Source organism: Pipistrellus hanaki, assembly GCF_964339955.1.
Source record: "Pipistrellus hanaki genome assembly, chromosome: 2".
Taxonomy (NCBI): domain Eukaryota; kingdom Metazoa; phylum Chordata; class Mammalia; order Chiroptera; family Vespertilionidae; genus Pipistrellus; species Pipistrellus hanaki.
In genome coordinates this window covers 146,268,229-146,281,625 of record NC_140504.1, presented here as the reverse complement: position 1 = coordinate 146,281,625, position 13,397 = coordinate 146,268,229, and the positions used below count along the sequence as shown (strand labels likewise).

The 13,397-nt window shown below is 42.0% G+C and overlaps 1 protein-coding gene across 2 annotated transcripts in view; it reads left to right on the top strand.

Moving 5' to 3' along the window:
* Positions 1 to 459: 459 nt before the first annotated feature.
* PTGFR (prostaglandin F receptor) overlaps positions 460 to 13,397 on the top strand; it is a 42,267-nt gene continuing 29,329 nt past the window's right edge. The window contains exons 1-2 of one of the 2 annotated variants that reach the window (XM_084872184.1): positions 460 to 756; positions 2,258 to 3,127. In XM_084872184.1, the coding sequence (XP_084728310.1) occupies positions 2,330 to 3,127 (798 nt within the window). In that variant the 5' untranslated portion in view covers positions 460 to 756; positions 2,258 to 2,329. Of the gene's footprint in view, positions 972 to 2,257; positions 3,128 to 13,397 lie in introns of both variants that reach the window. The other variant, XM_084872183.1, reaches the window with a different exon arrangement.

The window sequence follows — 13,397 nt, the reverse complement described above, 5'->3', positions numbered from 1 at the left end:
TCCTCTAAGTGACAGCGAACCTAAGCAGTGACTGTTTCCATTCACAACATGTGGCTTGAATCCCCGTTTTTAACTCCCTGAGGCTATCAGCCCCAAAGCCCTTCCTCACATACCCCATCACCGGCTCCATCTTTCTACCTGGTTTCCCTACCCTATTCGAGCTGGATGTGGGGTCAGTTCAGTCTGCAAACAAATTACAATCTGACAGTCCAACACGCTGTTACCACAGCTGTTTGTAAGCTGTCCTCACCTCCCCCGATTCCCATTTTGCAGCCTTCGAGATGGCGCCTTGAGCTTGAAAACGAGTTTGTAACAAAACTTTTCTTCGCCAAGTGGTCAGGCTAGGAGAGCAGCTTTGATGCTGGGGGAGTGGTGGTGGTGGTGGTGGTGGTGGTGGTGGTGGGGGCATAGCCTGGGAGCGCGATGCCCTCATCTCCATCTCTCAGTCCATCTCTGGGCTCACGGAAAAGGGGGCGGAGAGGAGAGAGAAGAGAAAGGGGCGGAGGTCACCCTTGTCCTCCATCCCTCCCAGGCTGCGAGCGCCGCTAGGTGCCGAGGGATCCGAGGGATCCGAGGAAACGAGCAGGACCCGCAGGTTCCGCGCAGGGGGAGCGTTCGGCGGGGCCGGCAGCGGGACTCAGCTGGAGCCCGAGCCGGAGCCGGGAGCGCAGCGCTGCGCCGGGCACCGTGGCGATGGCGCACGGAGCGGCGCGCTCCTCTGCTCCGCCGTGAGCCCTCCGGAGCCCGGGATGCCAGGTAACCACCCCTCCAGCCGCCGGATTCCCAAGCATTGGCCTCCGGATGCTCAACTGCCACCGAGCTGTAGCCACCCCAGCCCTGGACGCCCAGGAGGGCGCCTAAGCCTGCGTGTGGCCACAAGTTTGGACCAGATGCCCGCGGTGGGGAGACCCATAGACAGAAGGGTACTCGGGCGGATCCGTTCCCATTCTCAGCAGCGGCTGGAGGAGCAGGTAGACAGGATCTCAGAAGAGGGAAAACAGGCAAGAAGGAGATGATCCCCTTTGCGCCTGTGGTTCCCTGCCCCCGCCCCGGCAGACCCTGAGTCCGGCACCTTGGCCAGCGCTGGCCTTTGGGGCCCCGAGCCCCTCGGGGTGGGAGGAAAACCGGCCTTTGGCGCCCCCCCGAGGGTGGGTGGGAGGAAATCTGGCTTTTGGCGTCCCCCAGGGTGGTGGGAGGAAAACCGGCCCGCTGCTGTTTGAGCGATTGCAGAAAGTTTCAGCAAGGAAGGAGGTTTGGGAAGGATGTTGCAAACAGACACACGGGGGCGGAGAGGGGCAGTAATGTGAGAAAGGCGGGCGGTGAGTAAGATTTGAAGGAGGCAGCCTGGGCAGACCCAGTCGGGCGGGTCCCCGGGCAGGCTGGTTCCAAGCATTCCCAGCCTCCGGGAAAAGCTGCTTGGGAAAAGGCCAATGGGACTACCTCGGGGGCGGGGTGGGTCTGGTCGTGGGTATTGAGGGTCTGTGACTCAGGCCTCAAGGCATGAAGCAAAGAGCGACGAAACATACTTCGCATTGGACGTTGCTACGTGGCTATGCTTAAGCTGTAGCTTAACCAACATCCTCTGGGCAGATGTGCGCCTCGCACGCAGCTCGCCTCCCTTCCTGGGATTTCTGCGCAGGTGGCAGCTGCCCCAGAAAGCCTTCCTAGAGACTCACCGCTCTGCCTTCTGGTGCGTGCGGTGAGCTGTTATTTGATCTCAATCAAAATAGTTTCAGAACTTAATTGAGGAAAGCCCCATGTAGCACCAGTGACCTTGCTGCCTCCTCCCAAGGTTTGGGGAAGCTTGTTTTGTCTGCCTGGCAAACAGGTCGTTTATCCAAGCAATAATCTGCAGTTTGGGGACAAAGCCCATTTGGGAACCCCCCTCCCCCCAAAAAAAACACAACCAAACAAAAGCAAACAAACAAAAAACCCTAGAAACTTTAGAAGGTCATCTAGTTATTTACATAGACTCTGGGGCTTTTTCACACTTTACTGGGTTTCAATCTCATCTTGTTAGTGACTTTGCAAACCCATCAGGAGGTTAATCAAGGGAGCCCCAGTCTCGGCAGCTTCTTTTCCTGGAAAATGAGACAGGGGACCACGGGCAGAGGTGTGCTGCCTTCAGGATGATGCAACCCTGCTTAGGATAGGTCGGCTGCATCTGATGCCTACCACAAGGGACTGGGGCCCTTCGGCCTTCTGCGCTGGAGGAGCAGTTCTGCAGTGCTCTCATTCCTCTGTCTTTATGCCACAGATGCCGGGAGGACAAGCCTGCACTCTTCTCAGAGGGAGATGACTTGAGCAGCCCCCGTCTATCTCCACAACCATGTCCATGAACACTTCCAAACAGCCAGTGTCTCCCGCAGCTGGGCTCCTTTCCAATACAACGTGCCAGACGGGCAACCGGCTCTCTGTCTTTTTCTCCATAATCTTCATGACGGTGGGGATCTTATCAAACAGCCTCGCCATCGCCATACTCATGAAGGCCTATCAGAGATTCAGGCAGAAGTCCAAAGCGTCCTTTCTGCTCTTGGCTAGTGGCCTGGTAATCACAGACTTCTTTGGCCACCTCGTCAACGGGACGATAGCCGTGTTCGTATATGCCTCCGACAAAGACTGGATCCGCTTCGACCAGTCAAACATCCTGTGCAGTATTTTTGGCATCTCCATGGTGTTTTCTGGCCTGTGCCCCCTTTTCCTAGGCAGCGCGATGGCCATCGAGAGGTGCATCGGAGTCACCAAACCGATATTCCATTCTACAAAAATCACGTCCAAGCACGTGAAAGTGATGCTGGCCGGGGTGTGCTTGTTTGCTGTTTTCGTGGCTTTGCTGCCCATCCTCGGGCACCGAGACTATCAGATTCAAGCCTCGAGGACCTGGTGTTTCTACAAAACAGAACATATCCAAGACTGGGAAGATAGGTTTTACCTTCTCCTCTTTTCTTTCCTGGGGCTCTTAGCCCTCGGGGTTTCCTTCGTGTGCAATGCCGTCACAGGAGTTACCCTCTTAAGAGTGAAGTTTAGAAGTCAGCAGCACAGACAAGGCAGGTCTCACCATTTCGAAATGATCATCCAGCTCCTGGCTATCATGTGCGTCTCCTGCATCTGCTGGAGCCCGTTTCTGGTAAGAGCCTGTGCCGAACCTCTGGACGAGTGTTGCTTTCTTCTGTGTTTCCGTGTTCAGAACAAGATTTGCTGTCTTTTGCAAAGTTATTAGTCTTGGTGGGTGACGCTGCTCAATCTTTTAAATGCTGTGGTTTGTGCCTCCTTAAAACGTATGTCAGCACTCGGCCCTGGCTGTGAATGGAGCTATTGGTGAAACACAGTGTCCCTTCCCCACAAGCCCCGAGGTGAAAGTGATGTCTTTGCTAAGTAATTCTAACAGTATAGTTGCAGTGCAGTTTAAAGTAATTTTAACAGAAGTAACATCATTTTAATGTACTGAATATGATTAGTTTCTAAAATGTGTGTGTGTGTGGGGGGAAATGACCAACTCTAAAATACAATATTGGAGTGGACTCCAGTCAGTCTTGTTAGAAAATCACACAGACTTTTAATTTATAGAAAAGGCATATTAGCCACTGGGTTCTTCTAAACACACAATGACCAGCTCTCAGCTGGCCAAGGGTGGTGATGAGTGGAGATAGCTGGATAGTTCAGGTGAACTGTACACCTAGATCAGGTGAAGAAATCTCTCGTTCACAAAGCCAGTAGTGCAAGGAGAGATATGATCGACAGGAGAGTGGAGAAATTCCACCCTTGTCATTCATTCTTTTAAAAAAAAATTATCCAAAAGCTGTGTTTAACAGCTTGTTGTTTTTAGAAGTGAAGGCTTAGGTTAAGGAATGGGCAACACATATAAGTCATTTATGTTATTTTGCAAGTAGAGGAAAAAAATATTTATGTTTGACAAGTGTGACCTTAATGCCCTTCAACGTTTTCTTTTAGGATAGAAAGAGTGACCACACGCCATGAAAGAAAAAAAAATCCACCTGTCCATAGCTACTGATGGCAGCAAAGATAGTTTTCATTCATTTTTCTGTACCAACGGGGAAATAGGCTGGTATCCAGACAGTGATACAGGTGACATACAGGTAGAGGTGAGGCAAAGGGTAAGACCAAGGTAGACATAACACGCAGGGCATGGTCAGACCCTGCACGGTAGTATGAAGGGGTTTGTTACTCATACAGTTTTCCCAAGGCTCCAACAGGTCCATTGTCCAAGAACTGTTGCCAGTGGAGTTTAATAAACAATCCCTGATGCACAGAAAAGTGTGTGAGAGCTGCTGACACAGACAGATCCTGTGACACCTAATTTTATTTTATAGAAGGATTTCAACTTTTGAATACTTTTTTATTTCTGTTCATATTATTTTCTCATAATTTGAATTTAGCCTGTTGAATAGTATTTCTTTTTATGTTGTTCCTGAATCTGTCCTAGGAACCCAGCCAAGGTGAGGCTAAACTGGGTCTGTCAGTGGTAAGGCAAAATTTTGAGGCCTGCTTGTTATCAATGTCGGAGGCCTTAAGTGAACTCAAACCCGGATCTGATCTGTGCTTGTGGTCATGGTATAGTTAGTTGAGTCTTAGCTGAGAACAGTTCTGTCAACCCTTGGAATCACTTCAGTGTTCATTCCTGAAGAGCTTAATTTATGCCGCTTGACTCAGGAAATTTCCTTAGAATAATACTTCTTTTCTTCTTCTTCTTCTTCTTCTTCTTCTTCTTCTTCTTCTTCTTCTTCTTCTTCTTCTTAACTTAACTTTGAAATGCAGTAGGTTTTCAAAATAGAAAGTGAGTTTGAATAGAACTGAAATTGATTTGGAAGTTGGAAAGGGAATACCAAGAAGGTGAGAAAAGAGGTAGTTGAAAATATTTAAAGATTTTTTTTTAATTTTATTTATTTTTTAAGTAAGGTCCTAGTTCTGGAGAAAAACCTTAAAAAGTAAAATATGAACTCAGAGAGAGACAGATAATATGGACACCTGAGGTAATCACTAATATTTTAGTTTTTATTTGTTCTGAGTTACCTTTAAAATTCTGCTTAGTTCTGGCTCTGATTTTGATAAAGCAGAGTGATAGGTTAACTATTGTAAGACTATGGGAGGTAGGAAATATCATTTTTGCCATGGATATTTTGGTTTTAAGTTTTTCTCTAATGTATTTTTCTGAATTCTTGGATTCCTTCACTATTAAAATGGACATTACCATTTCACTCACATTTTTAATATATTTCCTAGTGAAAACAATTTTATTTTCATGAAACATTTTCTGAGGTCAACATTGTATTTAGCTATGAATTATTGAGACATCTATGACACCACGGTATTAATACTTCTAAAATGCTTTATATTATGAAAATTATTTCTGTGTTAGATGCCTAGTAGGTATACCACAGGAACTCCTTGGTAGATTGATATTTTATTTCAAGCATTCTTTACATTCCTGGTTTCTCTTGTGCAGAATGGGTCTTCCTGGCAAGTTCAGGCTAAAGGGCTTATACAGTTAGTGGTCTGGACATAAGTGCCTTGGGCATTAGGTGAAGGCCATTCAGACAGCTCTAAATCGAACCCTAATAAAAAGTCAGGCTTGGGAATGCCAAAATAACAGCCAACATGAATATCTCTCAGTTGAAACATTTCTCCTTTTTTTCCTTAAATGCCCAGGAGGAGTTGTATAGTTGTTAATGACGGAGCCATCTTTCTCTACCCTGTATTTTAAAAGCTTCTTAAGTTTTACAAATACCTCTGAAACCAGAATCCCATACAGGTATGATAATGATCGCTTCTAGGCCAATGCTCTAATTTATACCACTGCCTTCTGTCTTAATGGATAAATAGGAATTGTTGGATTTGTAATTTGAATGAATGTCTCTACACACTCTTCCACCTGTTGTCACTGTCACTTTCAATCTGGAAACTGGACAGAAGGTACAGGTTCACACACCAAGAGGAGCAAATTTAGATGATAGAATCTGTGTTTAATAGGACTTACTGCACAAAATTTATCAATAGTGGCATCATTTTTAAAATGATTTAAATTTGTAGCTGATGACAAAGGGTATACTTTATTAATTTTGATGACTGAGTTTAACCAATACAAAGGCAAGATGGTCATGATGTTTGACTTCTCTCTCTCTCTCTCCCTCTCTCTCTCTATCTCATCTCTGTGTTTTTAAAAGGCTTTGTTTTTCTTGATTAGTTTTAGATTTACTGTAAAACAAAATGGAAAGCACAGAGTTCACATTTACCCCCTCATATCTCCATCTAACCCCCAGTCATCCTTATTAACATCTTGCATTGGTGACATACATTTGTTACAATTTATGAGTAAGTACTGAATACATTTTTATTGATTAAAGTCTCTAGTTTACATTAGGGTTTTCTTTAGTATTTTACATTGTGTGGCTGTTGAAAATATATATTGCCATATTTCCACCATTATGTGCCCTAAAAATCCCCTGTGGTGTTTTTCTTTTTAATTTGTGTCATTTTTCCTAAGGGAAAAATATATGTGTGTGGATTGAGATCAGTAGTACAATCATAGTATTAATTTAAAATATATATTGTTAATGACTTTTTATAGTATTTTTATAATATCTGGGTTTTATAATTTTAAACGTGGTTAACACATATCAATTATCCTAATTATAATCCCAACTGAAAAATACAGAAAAGCACAATAGGCATTTATTAGCTGATAATTCCATTTAGTAATAAGTTAATACAAAAATCTTTCAGAGTCTAATAGTAATAATAAATTGTGTTGTGTGCATATGAGGTGAATCACTTTCCCTAATAAATAACTCTTCAAGACATTCAATGTTTCTTAAGTGAGGGGAAAAAGACATTTACTAGTGCTATCAAGTAATATTTCCTTAATATTATTTGTTTCTGTTTTTATACAGGTAATGATTCTTTTAAAAGTTTCATTTCTAGGATATATAGCTCTAAAAGGAATTTATTATTATTGCTATGCTTATTTCACCAGCTTGGTAGAGCAATAAATACTTGTTGACTGGCTGACTGTAACCTAAGTAGTATGAATGTCAAGAGATTGCAAATGATTGACCAGAATGTGGATTCTGAGTTTTGTAGGTAGCAGTTAATAAAACAAATACTGTAACCAAATGGTAGTTTTTCATCTGTTCCCTAAGTTAGCAACTATACACTTCTGACACTATTAAACTTCTTTTACCTTCTCTTCTGAGATAGAGGATCATTTTGAATTGGGAAAGGAAGTATAAAGTATATGAAGAACCAAATGGTTTCTTATGTAGGTGAGTTTTACCTCAGAAATATGTTTTATTACAGCTGTAGAGTTTGAATATGATTTTTCTAAGAGTTTATGTTAGTATTTCTAGTCAATGTAGTTAAACATTTGGTCACTAAGATGTTTGTCAATATAAATCAAAGTCTTAGGTGGTTAACTGAACTTTGACTGAATTACCAAAGGTATTGGCAGCATAATGACCAGGTCTGAGAGGGACAATGGCAAATGATGGAGCCAAGCAACGTCATAGCACATCTTGACTCACAGTGAGGATTGTTTTCTTTGAAAGGTGGGCCCTCATTTTCGTATTTAATAGCTGTGTCATGGAAACCTGTGTAGTGTCTGTGCATTTGCCACTACGCCGAAAGAAATGGTTAGTGGATTACACATTTAAGTATAAAGGAAATGTGAAAATGTATACACATGCACATATATAACATGTCCATATGCAAATGATTTACCCAGTTAAGAAAATTAATTGAACAATCAATCCACCATTACATCTAAATGACCCAAAAGGAAGGGCTGCTAAAGGATTTCATTCTAAAGTTAAAAACAAAATGGATTCTTTTGTAGTTTTGTGTCAGAACCTGGAAGGTATGTCTTTTTGATTTATTCCTGGGCTGCTGCTGACTTTAGAGGCATTACTGTCATACCTTGTTTCAGGGGGTTTCCTTCGGAAGCGGCATGTGTTCCCATGTTTGGAATTTGGAAGCAGCCATGATGTTGTCTGGATAAAGGACTGATGATGACATTTGGGTTCTTTTCTATTCTAGAAAATTCTTAAAACAACCCAGACCCTTAGAACTCAAAATTCATATCAAGAAGAACAAGTATATTTTAGAACTATATTAACATAGTGTACATGATGGGAATTCAGGCTGCTTTTGTGTTTGGGTGGGGATAGAATAAATGGCGTGAGGTCGATGACAGTCACTGGCAGAGGACTAGCTCTAGGCCAGGGGTCGGCAAACTCATTAGTCAACGGAGACAAATATCAATAGTACAGCGATTGAAATTTCTTTTGAGAGCCAAATTTTTGAAACTTAAACTTCTTCTGACACCGCTTCTTCAAATAGACTCGCCCAGGCCATGGTATTTTGTGGAAGAGCCACACTCCAGGGGCCAAAGAGCCGCATGTGGCTCACGAGCTGCAGTTTGGTTACCACGACTCTAGACTATTTGGGAGCACATTCCTGTCCCTGAGCTTTGGTGTCCTCTTCCTGACTCCTCTCTTAAATGTCACCTGCTCTATCTAGGCTATCTTAAAGTGCACCCTCTCTCTCCTTTCTTCCCTCCCTCTGCTTTATATCTCTCCTAGCACTTATTAGTAGTTTCTGATGACATAGGCTACCTTTCTTGGCTTCTGTCTGTAGGGTTGGGAGCTCCTTGAGCGGAGGGACCTTGTTTATTGCTATCCTCAGTTCCTGGACCAATGCTAGGCACATCCTTGGGGTCAGGGAGAATTTGTTAAATGAATTTTGTGTAAGGAAGGGCTCACTCAGTCCGTGGCAGTACTCGTCTCCACTCGGGAGCCACTCTCCAATAAGGGCACGACTCAGTTGGTCAGCCTCAGGGACACTTCTACCTCCAGTTGGAATTTGCACTGGAAGGGTCAGAGACAGGCAAATGTGACCTGAGGTCCCCAGTAGTATTAGCTGGGAGTGGAGTTCTGGAGAATCCTAAACATTCCACTGTTTGAATTTGGTGCTAGAATCTAGGAATTTTGTCAGCACCCAGAGGAATTTCATGGATCAACTATGATCATGTTATTCTATTATGGTAATACTAGAGGCCCGGTGCATGGATTTGTGCACACTGAAAATAAATTAATTAGAAGAACTATTTTAGAGACTGGGGAGGGACCTCAGGAGGTTGGCCAGCCTGGGAGGGACTGCAGGAGGGTTCCAGGGTATGTCCAGCCTGTCTCACCGAGTCCCAATCGGCCAGATCCCAGCAGCAAACTAACCTACCAATCGGAGCATCTGCCCCCCTGATGGTCAGTGCACATCATAGCAACCAGTCAAATGGTTGAATGGTTGGACACTTAGCATATTAGGTATATATATATTTGTTTACAAGCGATTTGTTTACAAGCGATTCCCTCTGTTAGTCTTGGTCCTTGGTGGCTAGGTTCTGCATTATTGGTTTGTGTTTTAGTTTCTACAAACAGTAGGCCATAAACCAATGTTTGTTGAATGAATAAACTAGGAATCAAGTATAGAATGAGAAGTGTTACACTAGGTTATATGACTTACTCTAAGTTATTTTTGTCCCATCATCTTTAGCATTGCTTCTCTCTGTGGATGCACACATTTCTCCGCCCAAATGTATTTTTTTTTTTTTATTGATGCTTTATCTTTGAGGGCATCCTGTCAGGAGACAAAATTTCTTTGAGTAAAGATCTACAAATATTTCTCTCTCATTGTCATAAATACAATCTCTATAGGAAGTGTTGAATGTTTTCTATAAAACAGGTTTGCTTACCCCAAGTCTCTACCAGCTGGCTCAGTGAACCGATGGCTCATTTTGTATTGCTAATGGTAGGTTTTATATTCACAGAGGAGTAATTCTCAGAAAACTCCAACAGACCTATTTAGTGGACACTGTGGTGCCCCACCCAGCTACCTTTTGGGTGAGTCTTGCTCTTGGAGAAATTACCCTCCACCAAGGGGAGCTGCCTTCCCCATGGTTTGCTCCCTTCTCTTTGGTCGCTCTGTGGGCAGTGACAGATGGATATAGGGATACAGAGAATGTACCCCCTTGCCTCATTTGGGACATTTCAGAAGGGTCCTCCATGCTACAGAGCTTTCTGGGGCCTTTCTTGCACCTGGATTGCAATTTTGCTTTTCTCTATGCCAAATCCTGCCCCCATCACCGCCTCACACTCCCCAAAAAACTTTCTACATGAGATTTCTGTTTCAGAGTCTATTTCCTGCAGAGTTTTGCTCAGGACAATCTTCCAGAAGTCCATTGTTCATACAGTATCAAAATATGAAATACAGACTTTATTGCACATAGGTTTTCAGTGACTTAATCAATATACTGAGGTATGTATGAGCCTTTGGAATTAAACTCATTTGAGAATATTATCCCCTTTCATGGAGATGTATGGTGTAAGAGTGGATCAGCAAAGGCCAATCTATTAAAACAAGACAGCCCTAGGTTGAGAATTTACCCTAAAATCTGTTGCTCCTGATATGCACAGTGGTCTAGAATATTTTGGTATTTAAATTCATTTACTTTTGGCAAAGCATGACTTCCTGTTTTTATGGAGAAAGTCTTATAAAAATCCCAAAGAGACTGTAGACACTGAGACAGTACTTATAAACCATCACTTGAGTGATTCAAGTCTAAATAAATCAGAAACATGTGGATTAAATTTATAACCTCCTGGGTATAAAGATCTTGTCGATATATGTGTTTTGGGGTTTTTATTAGGCTCCCAAACATTTGAAGAACAATTCAAGACATTGATAAGCCTAAAATATCTTTGCATTACCAATTTTAATTTTATTTGCTTAGTCTTATCCTTACAGGAGGTATATAAAATGTATTCCATTTGTGTCTGCTTTGCAAGGCATTTCTAATCACACCCAATTTTACCTAGTATATCAGTGCTATTTACCTATATTTAGAGGGGACTTTTTTTCTAATAGGAGAAATGTGTCTCTTCTGTGTGCAAATATTACCTTTCAAAACTTGTGTAAATTTGTCATTCGGTGTGTCCTCTGTCCTGGAAATAAGGATGCTGCCACAGAGGAGTGGATGCACTTGTGGCTTTGTGCAAAGAGGGAGGTGACTCTTCTCACTTTTCCTGCTATTGAACCCCCAAATACAATTCAGACTGTGGAATGCCAAATACAATTCAGGCTGTGGTGTGGCTGTGGTGTGATGGTGAAGGAGGCAGAGATAGTCAGGTTATGTAAGAGGATTTATTTTAGCTTTTTGTGCATGGTCCCCAGTTAAGCCTTCCCTTTAGAATACTACAGGTATCCAAGTGCAGGCAAAAGACAGGGTCCCAGCCCCACCACCTCTTCGCTGTGACCTGGTGTCACTCTAAGCCAATTTTGTATATCTGTGAACTTATTATAAGGGTAGTACTTTAAAGTACTAACAAAAAAAAATGCGACCTTTTTACAATCTTATAACATAGCCATTGGCACATAGTAAATGCTCAATAAAATCCAAGAATCCTCAGAAAGCCTATTGCTATTGTTGCCACCCACCATCTCAATTAGAAACAGTTATCTATGTTACTTTAGATGTTTTCTATTTGCTCCTCTATTAGGAGGGTTTGGTTGTAGTGGAAAGGAACAGAGGGAGCCCGTAGCTTCAGAAAACTTTCTTGGACATTTCCAATCAAGTTACTTCACTATCTCACCAGAAGTGAAGATGTCATCCACTCATCTTTCACATGTTATTCAAACTTAAATAAACTAGTAATTTATGATGATAACGATGTATAAGGTATTAATTTATACATTATTGGAATCCAGTTAAAAGGAGCAAACAAAAAATTATTGAGAGCATTATATATAAGGCACTACTCTTGGGGTCATATTTGCAAGGATTTAAATATAAAGTTCTTTCCTAAAAGAACTTATAATTCAGTTGGAGTAAGCAACATACCCATTCTAATAGTTAAGATATTAGCTCGTGGAGAGGCAATATAATGTAGTAGTTGAGTATGGGTACATCCAGCCAGTGTGGCTCAGTTGATTGAGCATCATCCCATGCCCGAGGAGGTCAGATTCCCAGTCAGGGCACATGGCTGGGTTGATCCCCAGTAGGGGGCATGCAGGAGGCAACCAATCAATGTTACTCTCTCATCAGGGTTTCTATCTCTACCTCTCCCTTCCTCTCTTGGAATCAGTAAAAACAAATTTTTTTTTCCTCTCAAGAGTTTGGGTTCAAGTCCTATTTCTCCTACTTCCTGGCTATGTGACTATAACCACTCTGCCTCAATCTCCTCCTTTGTGAAATAGATATAGTAATAGTACCTGCCTCACTGGGTTGTTGTCAAGACTAAATGAGTTAATATATGTAATTTGAATAGTGCCTGACCTAGAAAGTACCATATCCTTCAGTTATTATACTATTACTAGAGGCCCAGTGCACAGATTCGTGCACCGGTGGGGTCCCTCAGCTTGGCCTGCAGGGATCGGACTGAAACTGGCTCTCTGATATCCCTCGAGAGGTCTTGTATTGTGAGAGGGTGATTCTCAGATGACACACCCCCAAATCAGGCTCCCTCCTCCCTGGTTCTGGGTGTGTCATCTGAGAACCACAGCTGCCAAGTCACCGCAGCTCTGCAGCTCCTGGGTTGAACATCTGCCCCCCCTGGTGGTCTTTTTGCGTCATAGTTACCAGTTGGATGGTCAAATGGTTAGATGGTTACTTAGGCTTTTATATATAGATAGAGATCTATACCTATATCTATATCTATATCTATATCTATATCTATATCTATATCTATATCTATCTATACCTATACCTATACCTATACCTATACCTATACCTATACCTATACCTATACCTATACCTATACCTATACATATACCTATACCTATACCTATACTTATACCTATATCTATCTATATCTATATCTATCTATATATCTATATATTTATCTCATTATTGTTGATGTGACTATTAAATATTGATGCTGCCAGCCAATAATTTTGTTAATAAGATAATCAAAAGCACTTTTAAATTAGATATTAAATGAATAATGGATGCTCTAATAGGGAGCTTTCACTTCCAATTTGGTGCTCCACAAGTAATTATATGTATATTTATTTGACAAATATTTATTACCATGTGCCAGGCAGTGTTCTAGATACTAGAATAACAATCTCTGTGATTTAACTTTTCACAGTACCTAGGGCTTTAAACAGCAGTACTTCCAGAAAATGAAAAGAGAGGACATGTGTAGGAAATTGAAATATGAAGATGTTCAATTATATTTCCTGTTAGAATAGCAGGTATTCTGTTGTGAATGTATATGGATGAGATTATTTTTGATTACTTATAAAAGGGAAAACATTCTATAGTACATCATTTAGAAGGAAAAATTACTGGAAATAAATGTGATCCTAAGTTAAATAATGTAAATTGTAAA